The sequence below is a fragment of the Astatotilapia calliptera genome, chromosome 15, assembly GCF_964374335.1.
Source record: "Astatotilapia calliptera chromosome 15, fAstCal68.1, whole genome shotgun sequence".
Lineage (NCBI taxonomy): Eukaryota > Metazoa > Chordata > Actinopteri > Cichliformes > Cichlidae > Astatotilapia > Astatotilapia calliptera.
Genome location: NC_137436.1, coordinates 34,378,122 through 34,389,937, shown reverse-complemented (window position 1 = coordinate 34,389,937; position 11,816 = coordinate 34,378,122). Strand labels below are relative to the sequence as shown.

Genomic DNA, 11,816 nt, shown 5'->3' with positions numbered 1-11,816 from the left:
TATCCTCAGCCGTGCGATGCTCGGAAAGATGCGTCCTCTCTCTCCTCCCTCTGATTGGTTTTTCTGCTTATTCACCGGCAGCAGGACGCCATCTCTGCCTGCAGCCGTGAAGCAAGGCACCTTCCTCTCTCCCTGTCATCCTGCTGCACACTGAGCGTTTACAGTAATACATCCATGCACTCAGCGCCCTCTGGAGGTAAGAGTATAAATACATTCTTTCTGTTTTATGGGGGCGAACGAAACAAAGAGTTTTAATAGTTTCATTCCTGGTGTGAGATCTGCCGGTACCTCAACACTAAAAACTAGAAAGCATTCGCATACAGCTGCACGTCTTTTACAGCCTTAGAGCTTTCACGGGCTCTTGAAGTGCGCTCATCCAAGTAACACTGACACTACGTGCTGTGATAATATTACATACATAAGTAATACAAATAAACAATCAATCTCTGTTTGAAATATTAGTATAAGTCCTGTTTACAAAGTAGCTTTGATGCCTTCCATGTCACAACGTTTAACTGTGTCTTTTACACGATGAAAAGTCTGAGTTAAAGTCTGAAAACGAAAACGAGCTGACAGGTAGCTCATGAAGAATAGTGGTGGGTAGATCAACCCAGGTATTGATAATAACGATAGATATTTATAGAACATTTCAACTATAGAAGCGCCATTAAATAATTATACATCTAATAAATAATGACACACTGCTCTCCCCCACATAAGCCTCCTTTATGGGTGAAAGGTATTGGTATGGACATTACTGTCCGTTTTTACTTGATAACAGATCGATATCAACATTTCTCTCAGCACTGCTGAAGAAGCCTTTATTCAATATTTGTTCAATCAAAATTTTAAAAGTATCAATGTCCGTTAGAAGCGATGACACTTTTACTATGAAAGGCATCGGAAGTGTTATCGTCATGATTAGCGGAACTGGCGTAACACACCGGCAACATCGTCGTCTCTATGGTTGTTTGGCCGTGTCGCACGTTGCTAGTTAGTTGCAATGTTGTAGCTATTAGCACGGTAGCCGTTCCTTCGCTGGAAGGTAGAGCTGTACGACAGACCTACAGTTTATTCTTTCTGATTCACAGTGTGAGCAGCAGCTAACTGCTATCCAACGGAACATAACCTACAAAGCTAGCTTGTTATCTTGTTTTCCTTCTACTCCGCTAGTTTTCCTAGCTTGCTAGCTAGCCGCTAGCATCCAACCGTCTCCTCTATCAGTGCAAACCGTCTCCCGGCCGGCCGGAGGACCATGGCGATGAGACAGACTCCCCTCACCTGCTCCGGTCACACCCGGCCTGTGGTGGACCTGGCCTTCAGTGGAATTACTCCTTATGGATACTTCCTCATCAGCGCCTGCAAGGGTGAGAGGTGTTGGCAGGACTATGAACATAAAGTAGCCTGTGAGAATCTGGTGTTACTTCTGGACGTGGTCTGTTGCGGGTTGGGCTTTAAAATGAGCCCTTTATAAAACATGATGTTCTTCCATTGATTGACTTTGTGTCTTTGTATTGTTTTCTGGTGTCATTAAGTGTGTCTGTGTGCGCTCGGGGGCGCATATGTGTGTGAGCCTGAGAGAGAGAGAGAGGCACATGCGGCTAGCTTAACTACTGATGGTTTACCTTCCTCCTAAAGTTTGATCTCGAATTGTACAACTTTGTTGAAAAAGTATAGAAAAGATTGCATCCTGTTTATCATTATCTGATCATGTCCTAAAGTCCATGATCAGATAATGATCGTCTCTGGGCTGTCAGATGGTATTCATGTCACTGAGTTGCTACAGATCTGCAACTAAACAGCCCTGAGAAAGATGGCGTTTGAGAGCAAACAGTGTTCCTATTCCTAGATTTACTAGGTTAAGTTCATTTTTTTCCTTTTCTTTCTTTTAGGAAGAGTCATTTATTAATAGCTTGCATGGAGGATGCTGACTCACCAACTAATCAGTATTGAAGTGAGCAGTAGTGAAGCTGTTACAACTGAAGGCAAACATTTTCTGAACAGTGAAAGTGTGCCTTCAGTGTCAAGGTTGTGCCTAACTGTTCCGGGGTTAAACCAACACATTGCAAAAGATGCAGCTTTTGCTTTTTGTTTGCACTGCACTCTTAACTTTCACTACCACTTAGCAACTAATTGGCAAGTGCTTGCAGACAAGTCTGCATGTTCCATACAAACTGTGACGTGGCAGTCTGCTAGCAAAAAGAGCAACCGCAAGGAGGTTTTCAATGCAGTACCAACTCTTTACAACCAATTTTACCTAGCAACAACCAAATGTCACCCTAGAAGTCAGTGACCCCTGCTTGTCGCACGGTCAGCAGGACCTAGCAGACACCTGTGGATTATCCTTACTGCCCCCTGCCGTTACACTGTGATGCTCACATCCTCTCTCCTTCTCTCCATCAGATGGCAAGCCCATGTTGCGCCAGGGAGACACAGGGGACTGGATAGGAACGTTTCTGGGTCACAAGGGCGCTGTCTGGGGAGCCACTCTAAACACAGACGCCACCAAAGCAGCGACTGCTGCTGCCGACTTCACAGCGTGAGTTCACACACTCAGACTAAACTAGCCTGAAAGAGGCAGTTATCCTCAGTGCTCCTCTCTGTGGATAATCTGTCATGCATCCATTGGCAGTGTTGTATTGTTGTATGTACTCTGAAACCTCAGTTCATGTGTGATCTGGTCTCATTTCATTTCAAGATAACCTTAAACGGCTGTTTTGCTTCATGCTATGGTATTGAAAATCGATCACTTAGATGTGAGTGCTAGTACAAGCTTCAGGGACCTTTCTAGCTTGGCTATAGCAGTGACGTAGCCCACATGCCTTTGTGATAGACATGGTCACCATGGTGACCCTTGCTTTCCCAGCATCCTTCTAAGAAAAAGCTTTACACTGAATAAAGTAAAGCCATTTTTATTAGTGTGATCATGAGCTGAACTCTGTGGACAATAGAATATCTTGCTGCGCCTATTATTTCATTCTTATCTATCCCTTTGTTCCAGCAAAGCAAGGACAATTCAGTGACACAACAGCTAAATCTTTAGTCCCGCTAAATGTTCTTATTTTCCAAGAGTCTGTTATAAGCCAATATATTGATGTACCCGTCATTCTCACTGATTTGTAAGACGAGGCTCTGACTTGTTCTATCACATGTATGTCACAGAGGAAACAGTTTTGCACACTGAGCTTTGAATGAGTTTTCTGCATATACAGTGGGGCAAAAAAGTATTTAGTCAGCCACCGATTGTGCAAGTCCCCCCACCTAAAATGATGACAGAGGTCAGTAATTTGCACCAGAGGTACACTTCAACTGTGAGAGACAGAATGTGAAAAAAAAATCCATGAATCCACATGGTAGGATTTGTAAAGAATTTATTCGTAAATTAGGGTGGAAAATAAGTATTTGGTCAATAACAAAAATACAACTCAATACTTTGTAACATAACCTTTGTTGGCAATAACAGAGGTCAAACGTTTACTATAGGTCTTTACCAGGCTTGCACACACAGTAGCTGATATTTTGGCCCATTCCTCCATGCAGATCTTCTCGAGAGCAGTGATGTTTTGGGGCTGTCGCCGAGCAACACGGACTTTCAACTCCCGCCACAGATTTTCTATGGGGTTGAGGTCTGGAGACTGGCTAGGCCACTCCAGGACTTTCAAATGCTTCTTACGGAGCCACTCCTTTGTTGCCCGGGCGGTGTGTTTTGGATCATTGTCATGTTGGAAGACCCAGCCTCGTTTCATCTTCAAAGTTCTCACTGATGGAAGGAGGTTTTGGCTCAAAATCTCACGATACATGGCCCCATTCATTCTGTCCTTAACACGGATCAGTCGTCCTGTCCCCTTGGCAGAAAAACAGCCCCATAGCATGATGTTTCCACCCCCATGCTTCACAGTAGGTATGGTGTTCTTGGGATGCAACTCAGTATTCTTCTTCCTCCAAACACGACGAGTTGAGTTTATACCAAAAAGTTCAACTTTGGTTTCATCTGACCACATGACATTCTCCCAATCCTCTGCTGTATCATCCATGTGCTCTCTGGCAAACTTCAGACGGGCCTGGACATGCACTGGCTTCAGCAGCGGAACACGTCTGGCACTGCGGGATTTGATTCCCTGCCGTTGTAGTGTGTTACTGATGGTGACCTTTGTTACTTTGGTCCCAGCTCTCTGCAGGTCATTCACCAGGTCCCCCCGTGTGGTTCTGGGATCTTTGCTCACCGTTCTCATGATCATTTTGACCCCACGGGATGAGATCTTGCGTGGAGCCCCAGATCGAGGGAGATTATCAGTGGTCTTGTATGTCTTCCATTTTCTGATGATTGCTCCCACAGTTGATTTTTTCACACCAAGCTGCTTGCCTATTGTAGATTCACTCTTCCCAGTCTGGTGCAGGTCTACAATACTTTTCCTGGTGTCCTTCGAAAGCTCTTTGGTCTTGGCCATGGCGGAGTTTGGAGTCTGACTGTTTGAGGCTGTGGACAGGTGTCTTTTATACAGATGATGAGTTCAAACAGGTGCCATTCATACAGGTAACGAGTGGGGGACAGAAAAGCTTCTTACAGAAGACGTTACAGGTCTGTGAGAGCCAGAGATTTTCCTTTTTTTGAGGTGACCAAATACTTATTTTCCACCCTGATGTACGAATAAATTCTTTACAAATCCTACCATGTGAATTCATGGATTTTTTTTTCACATTCTGTCTCTCACAGTTGAAGTGTACCTCTGGTGCAAATTACTGACCTCTGTCATCATTTTAAGTGGGGGAACTTGCACAATCGGTGGCTGACTAAATACTTTTTTGCCCCACTGTATGTGTCTTCTGACTTTGTCTCTTGTATAAAGCAGCCTCTGCATTCACACATATTACACTGACTGACACACACACACACACACACACACACACACACACACACACACACACACACACACACCCCCAGTGTGAGGTCACTGTTAACAGCTCCCTTGTGGACTTTTGCAGAAAGGTGTGGGATGCAGTGAGTGGAGATGAGGTCCTGTCTCTGGCACACAAACACATTGTGAAAACTGTCAGCTTTACTCAGGTCAGTGCACTTCATCATGTGTTTCTGTATGTGTTTCTCTACTTGTGGGTTTAAATTGATGCACACCTTTCACCAAGAACAGAATATAGTTGATAAGGTAACATTTTAGTCCAGTCAGTGCTGTGAAACAAGTTCTTTGTCAATGTTGATCACTAACCAGAAGTTAACAGGCCCTGGCCTGCTCAAGTTCAAATCACCATTTAGTAAAAGATTTAAGATTTAAGCTCAAATGTTTAAGTAAACATTTGAGCCTGCATGCCCGTAGTGATTCTAGGGCCAAAGCTTTAGCAGTGTTCAGCTCCAGTTACAATGTCAGGCACGCGGTGCCTCGTAATAAATATTAGTTAAATATGCTGTTTGCAAAGATTCACCGGATGCATGTTACAGTATTGCCTTCAAAAGCAAACAGATTATCTGGATAACCTATTGTAGTGCGTGAGGTGTTTTCTCACCTATAGTTGGTTTCCTCTGGTCTGAATTGTTTGATGAGTTTGCAAACTTGTAGCTTTTCGAGCCAAAATGCAACACTACAAACCGCGTGAGAATGTTCAGTCTGCTCATTGGCTAGATGTGTCTGGGATGGAAGAAAGTGCTGTGTTGTGTATTATTGGAAAACTTGGAGAATTTACATTCATTTCACAGGTAGCTTCTAGCCCGTACAGACCTTTGCACATCTGTAGTACCTTGTTCCATCCCAGAATACAAAGCATTCTGTTCATCAGTCTGAAAAAACGTTTCTCCCACTGAAAACGTTTGTGGGATTTTCTTACCTGGATGATTGAGCAATCATCAGGAGATGGCTACATAACTTATTTTTTAGCTCAAGCTTGTAATGTAGAGGTTTGGGTAGTTGGTTCTGATCGGGGTTGAATCACGTTGATTTAAATGAACTAAGCGCACAGCTGTGAAAACACCTTAAGAATCACTTAGAAGTTCTCCCACTCCTGGTGAATTCTGGAATAGTGTACTCAGATGGACACATTTGGGGCACCATGAATTTTGAATAAAGCACCACACTTAAAGAACTCAGAGCAAGTGTTTACCCACAAAAACTTCACTTTCAAAGTGAAAAAATAAATATTATACAAATACACACACACACACACACACACACACAAACAAGGTAGAGAACCCACAGAAAATGAGAGGGATTCAATGATGACGTTTGGATACTGGTTGACAAAGTGAGAGATATGGAGGGCACATGAAGTGGCAAGCTCCTGTGTCTGAGTCTCGGTGGGATCTCAGCAGTTTCACAATCACAGCAGCAGCTCCAAAGACTGCGAGAGGAGGAGGAGAAAAGTGCCTCTGCAGACCAAGCCCTGGCCTTTACAGCCATAACTGCACTATAGCGCTCACAGCTCTGTGGAACAATGAAATGTGTCACTATCTGTGCTTTTCATGCTTTGTTTTTTGAGCTTGTTTTTTGCGTTTTGCCTCGTCCTCATTGAACTCTGCTATAGCTTCCTGCTCTATTCCGGCTCACTTATCAACCAATCAACATTCGGTAGCATGTCTCACATGGGTGACAAGTAGGGATGGGTACCGGTGTGGCACCGGTTCTGACATAAACGGTAGTAACCAGACCGAAAAGCAACGTACATTTCGGTGCTTTATTTCGGTGCTTTTTTTTTCCTGAGCTGTGATACACTTTAGATTCTAGCCAATCATTTTAGGTTTCCGAGGATAGTAGGCGGGGCCAGGTACGTACGTACGTTCTGTTAAAGCAGAGCTACAGATTAAAAATGTCCAAGGCGAAGCGGTTAAAAGTCTGGCTGTACTTCATAGCAAAATATGCAAACTCAGCAGCCTGCAACAAGTGCTTTAAGCTGATACTGTGATACTGTCAAAGGAGGTAACACCTCAAATCCGATGAAACACCTGGCGACGCATAGCGTTTTTTTTAAAAGCCCAGAAATGCGCCGTATTTGATAGCTTGCTGCGAGACCTCACACCGAGCACATCTACTGCGGGTGGGTTGCCTGTTATGCAACATCCCCCAAAAACACGAAGAGGAGAGTCCTGGCCCCTAGCCCTGCCAGTGTAGCAGAAATGATGACGGATGATGATGGCAGCAGCAGCCGTTCTTGTCTGCGTGAGTAGGCTAACCACGTTATTACATTAATGCATGTAAGGTGAACTAGCAAACATCATCATAGCTACATGCTGCTGTCTTCTTGTTTAATGGCAGATACTCCCTTCACCCTGGCTAAAAAGGCTAAAATGACCAAAGAAAAAGTGGAAAACAGTTAAACATGAGAGGTTTAGGACAAAGTTTGTGTTTTTTCCATTGTTTAAGCACTGCTTCCAGCCAAGAGTGATACCATATATGCCCCATAGCTGCAGAAAAGGCACACATTGTTATCTTTTTACAAAAAACAGCTGAACATGAGAGGTTTTTGGACCAATTTTGTGTTCTCCATTCTTTAAGCACCGGTTTGAGCACCGGTTTGAGCACCGGCACCGTTTCAAAAGTACCGATTTGGCACCGGTATCGGATAAAACCTAAACGATACCCATTCCTAGTGACAAGCCCCCACGCCCTCACTCCTCTTACAACTGAAAACTGTTTGCAAAATGACACATGTGCAGGATTATAAATCCAGCTTTACTCTCTGTGCTTGTTGGGTGGGAGTGAAGAGCCTCCCATGAATACGTGCTTCTTTTTGACAGGACAGCAACTGCCTGCTAACTGGAGGTAACGACAAACTGCTGCGTATCTATGACCTGAGCAGCCCTGAAGCAGGTAAGTGGACATGCTCATGCACACACGTGTATGTGTGGACCATATGACCAGTACATGCTCCCACATATCCATATGTACTGTCGCTAGACCATTACTAGCCACTTGCTGCATGTACTGCAGAGCTGTGTGGGTGGTTATACAGCAGCCGGCAGCATTGGTTTGTGCTGGAACACACAGTAAGACTTGGTAAAATCACAAAATGATCTGCATGATCACTCTTTTGAGATGAAGCTGACAAATTCATCAAGTGTAAATAATTATATACAATGTAACAGTTTATTGTGAAAACTTCCACAGCAGCAGGTGTTACTATGGTAACTCATGAAGAAGGTGCCGTCTGTGCTGGTGGAGGAAGTTGCCTTTATCGATCACTTGTTTACAGTGAGCAGATGGTTACTGTCAGCACAGCTTGGAGCAGTTCACAGCTCACTGTAACCTCACAGAAAGATCCTGGACACGTCAAAACCTAGATATTCCCCAAAGAAGAAAATGCAGTTATGAAATTTTATGCCCTGAAGGTCAAAGGTTGAGCTATAGCAGGTGTAGAGGTAGCCTGCAATGTGATGTTTACTGAGGCACTAAACCAGGAGGAAGTGATTCTGGGTGTGGTATAATGTGTCTGGCTGTTGCTTCTGTGTCCCTGTCAGCTCCACAGGAAATTTCGGGCCACACGTCGGCCATAAAAAAGGCTCTATGGTGCAACAACGATCAGCAGATCCTCTCTGCTGCTGACGACAAAACCATCCGGTCAGTGCACTGTGACACACGCCCTCACCCGTCTTACCTCTCACTTCTGACAGTAGACATAGCAACCACTCTGTTCATGTGTGTAGGCTGTGGGACAGGAGCTCCATGGAGGAGGTGAAAACACTGACCTTTGACACGTCCGTGAGCAGCATGGAGTACGTAGCTGATGGACAGATTCTTGTGATCACGTATGGAAAGACCATCGCTTTCTACAACGCTCTGAGGTCAGCCTGCAGCCACACCCGTTCATTGTCAATGAGTGACGTGTATAAAACAGAGGGCATCCACCACCTCTATTAATGCTGATTTATTACTGACTTTGTTATTGATTAAGCATTCATCATTTATAATTTAAATTTGTTTCTATTTTTATTAATATTATCAAGCTTGGAATTGATCAAGACTGTGGAGGCCCCAGCTCCTATCAACTCAGCCTCCTTGCATCCAGAAAAGGACTTCTTTGTTGCCGGTGGTGATGACTTCAAGCTCTACAAGTTTGACTACAGCACTAAGGAAGAGCTGGGTGAGCAGCAGAGTGCTCCATTGTATCATGAAGAGAAGCAGTCTGACTCCTTTAATGAAATTAGAAACAGAACCTGTCAATACAGAATAAATGCAAGTCATAAACTCGTATTTTATTCACAACAGAACCTAGGAAACATATTGAATAATCGCACTGAGCAAACCGTTCATTTTGAATTTGATGGCAGCCACACAACTGTGGAAGAGAGGACAGGGCTGTGTTTCCCCCTGTGCACCATCCTCGCTTCTTTTAACTGCTGAGGGGAGCAGCTGCTGACTTTTCTCACTTTTCCGCTGAGCCCTGAATGTCTCAGCTATCCAATACTTATGTCTGGCCTTGTCCCTTGCACGCAGAGACGCCACCAGATTGTCGTAGTCTGTACACGAGTTTTTACTGAATGTGAACCTCTGGCTCTCTAACAGAAATGATCTTTTCATTCCCACTCGTGTTCCTGACCAGGACATTCCACGAGCTGATTCTTTTTTTTGTTTGTTTTTTTTCTTCCCCCAGTCTTTTGCTGCCAATGTGTTGCTGAGATCAAATTCAAAATGAGCGTAATGAAAAACATGTGTTGCCAGCGTGCTAGAGCAGGAGACTAATTTAAAAACATCTGGGTTCACGAGGTTGTTTTCATTTCAGTTTCACATATCCCAACGTTTCTGTTCTGCTGTCACTAGAGAGAGAGGGGGTTGTTTTTTGTTTTTGTTTTTTTATTTGTTTTTTTTTTTAAACTCGCTGTTTGACCAGCTCAGCTCAGTTCATGACAGGATCTACTTACTTATCTGTAAATGTAAAAAAAAAGGTTAAACCCTGATTCTTTGGTCAGTTACTCCTTTATGTTTTCATAGACCAATCGGAAACTGATGGTGCTGCTGCTCATGTGTCTGCAGAATCCTACAAGGGGCACTTTGGTCCGGTGCATTGTGTTCGCTTCAGTCCTGACGGGGAGCTGTACGCGAGTGGCTCGGAGGACGGCACTCTCCGACTGTGGCAGACAGCGGTGGGAAAAACCTACGGCCTGTGGAAGTGTGTCCTTCCTGGTAAGTCTGAACTCTGAACTGATGACACGTGTTCATGCTTTCATCTGGATTCAGTTACACTGTTGCACTGTTACTGTAATGACAGCAATGCTGAACGAATGAATGAAAAAGTTTTTATAAAGATTAGAGCAATACAAAGCAGTCTTTGGCAACACTGTTTCAGTTGTGTGGTGTTGTGCACTGTATATGCACAAGAGACAAAGGTTGTGAGGCGGTGCTGCTGCTGACCAGTCATCTGTTCTGACCTCAGAGCTCTGTGAACTATCCATATGATGTTATACCACAGCGTAGCACATTTTTCAAACCATGTCATGACCACATGGAAAATACTCGAGTTTAAACTGTGGCAGCATGTAAAATGTTTGTGTATGTGTATATTTACAGAACATAGTATGATTATACATATACGTGTGTGTGTGTGTGTGTGTGTGTGTGTGTGTGTGTGTGTGTGTGTGTGTGTGTGTGTGTACACACACATACGATGATATTACACTGTCATGTATCACATTGTTCTTCACTTCCTTCTCAGAGGACCTGGGGAGTGAGAACCCTGAGCAGCTGTACACCTCCACCCCTGAGATCAAAGCCTGAGGAGAGGGCGTCGCCTTCTGGAGCCTCAACGAGATCCACGAAAGGAGCCAAGTCCAGAGCATTTTCATCCATCAGAACTGATGTGGACACTAAGACTGGCCTGTCTGTCACAGCATCAGTCCACTCACCTGCACACCGACAGTCCATGGGCTGCAGAGTGAAGCAGTAGAGCTGTGAGTGTGAGCTCGTTGCTGCCTGCTTTCTCTCTGATCAGCCCACTTCTGTCTGTCCTCTAACTTCTATTAATGTAGAGCCGCCAACCCCAAACTGCACGACGTCGTCATCATCATCATCGGTTTTGGTTTCAGTGTTGAGGTGTTTGATGAGCTGGACCAAGGCTTGTTTTCTGTTCATGGTTACAGGAATAAATGAGTTAGTGCTCAAGTTCTGAGGCTTTCATTTCTTAAAGAAGCATTGCTTTGAGTATTTTACAGTGTTCTGCTTGAGTATCTAAAGTTGTTCTAAAGTGTCCAAATCAAAGCTAATATTGTTTTGTGACAAAGGAGAGGAGATTATTTCTTGTTTGGTTTCTGTCTTCATTTGTGCACAGTGATGAAATAAACTGAGCATTACACTTTTATTTGAAAGTAATGCACAAAGAAAAAGGGACTTTGAGCTTTTATTTCTTGACCGTCGCGCCTGCCAAATGTGCAGGCTTACTGTAAATACACACTCCAGATGCTGAAAAGAACATAACCATAACGTTTGCTGGTGAGGAAGGTCTGGGAGTTTCTCTGCTAACTACACTTTTTGTATTGAGTAAACAATAGTTCATCAGTTTCAGAGAATTAAATCTATAAAATAATGTAGCACTGGCTGACTTCTGCAACAGAGCTGATCATCAGGTGTGAACTAGAAAGCACAAATATCCATAACTGTGACATCTGAGCAAATTTTCAGTGACAGAACCCAAAAGGATCTTCGTGTCTAACATGATCACATTACATCTAATGGTGTTCCTGTATCCAGTTCCTCAGTGAGCAGTCTGTGAATGAAGAGCTGGATTTCACTGGGCATGAGTTCTGCGCAGTGACTGAGCCTCTGGCTCTGATCAGTCCCAGCTTGTAGCGGAAGGAGGTGGGCTTTACCAACTGCCACTTCCGG

The 11,816-nt window shown here is 44.0% G+C and overlaps 1 protein-coding gene across 5 annotated transcripts; it reads left to right on the top strand.

Moving 5' to 3' along the window:
- The first annotated feature begins 57 nt into the window (after positions 1-57).
- On the top strand, positions 58-11,317 carry strap (serine/threonine kinase receptor associated protein). 5 transcript variants are annotated; one of them, XM_026194136.2, is made up of 10 exons: positions 58-196; positions 1,174-1,367; positions 2,404-2,539; positions 4,984-5,065; positions 7,739-7,811; positions 8,459-8,558; positions 8,645-8,782; positions 8,945-9,081; positions 9,930-10,121; positions 10,651-11,317. In XM_026194136.2, exons 2-10 carry the CDS (start codon positions 1,256-1,258, stop codon positions 10,710-10,712), a joined length of 1,032 nt encoding a protein of 343 aa, XP_026049921.1. In that variant the 5' UTR covers positions 58-196; positions 1,174-1,255; the 3' UTR covers positions 10,713-11,317. The 5 variants fall into 5 exon arrangements, with proteins under 5 accessions (XP_026049921.1, XP_026049923.1, XP_026049920.1 ...); XM_026194137.2 differs by lacking the exon at positions 58-196 and adding an exon at positions 928-1,045; XM_080290065.1 differs by lacking the exon at positions 58-196 and adding an exon at positions 937-1,045 and having other exon boundaries at positions 9,972-10,121.
- The last annotated feature ends 499 nt before the right edge of the window (positions 11,318-11,816 follow it).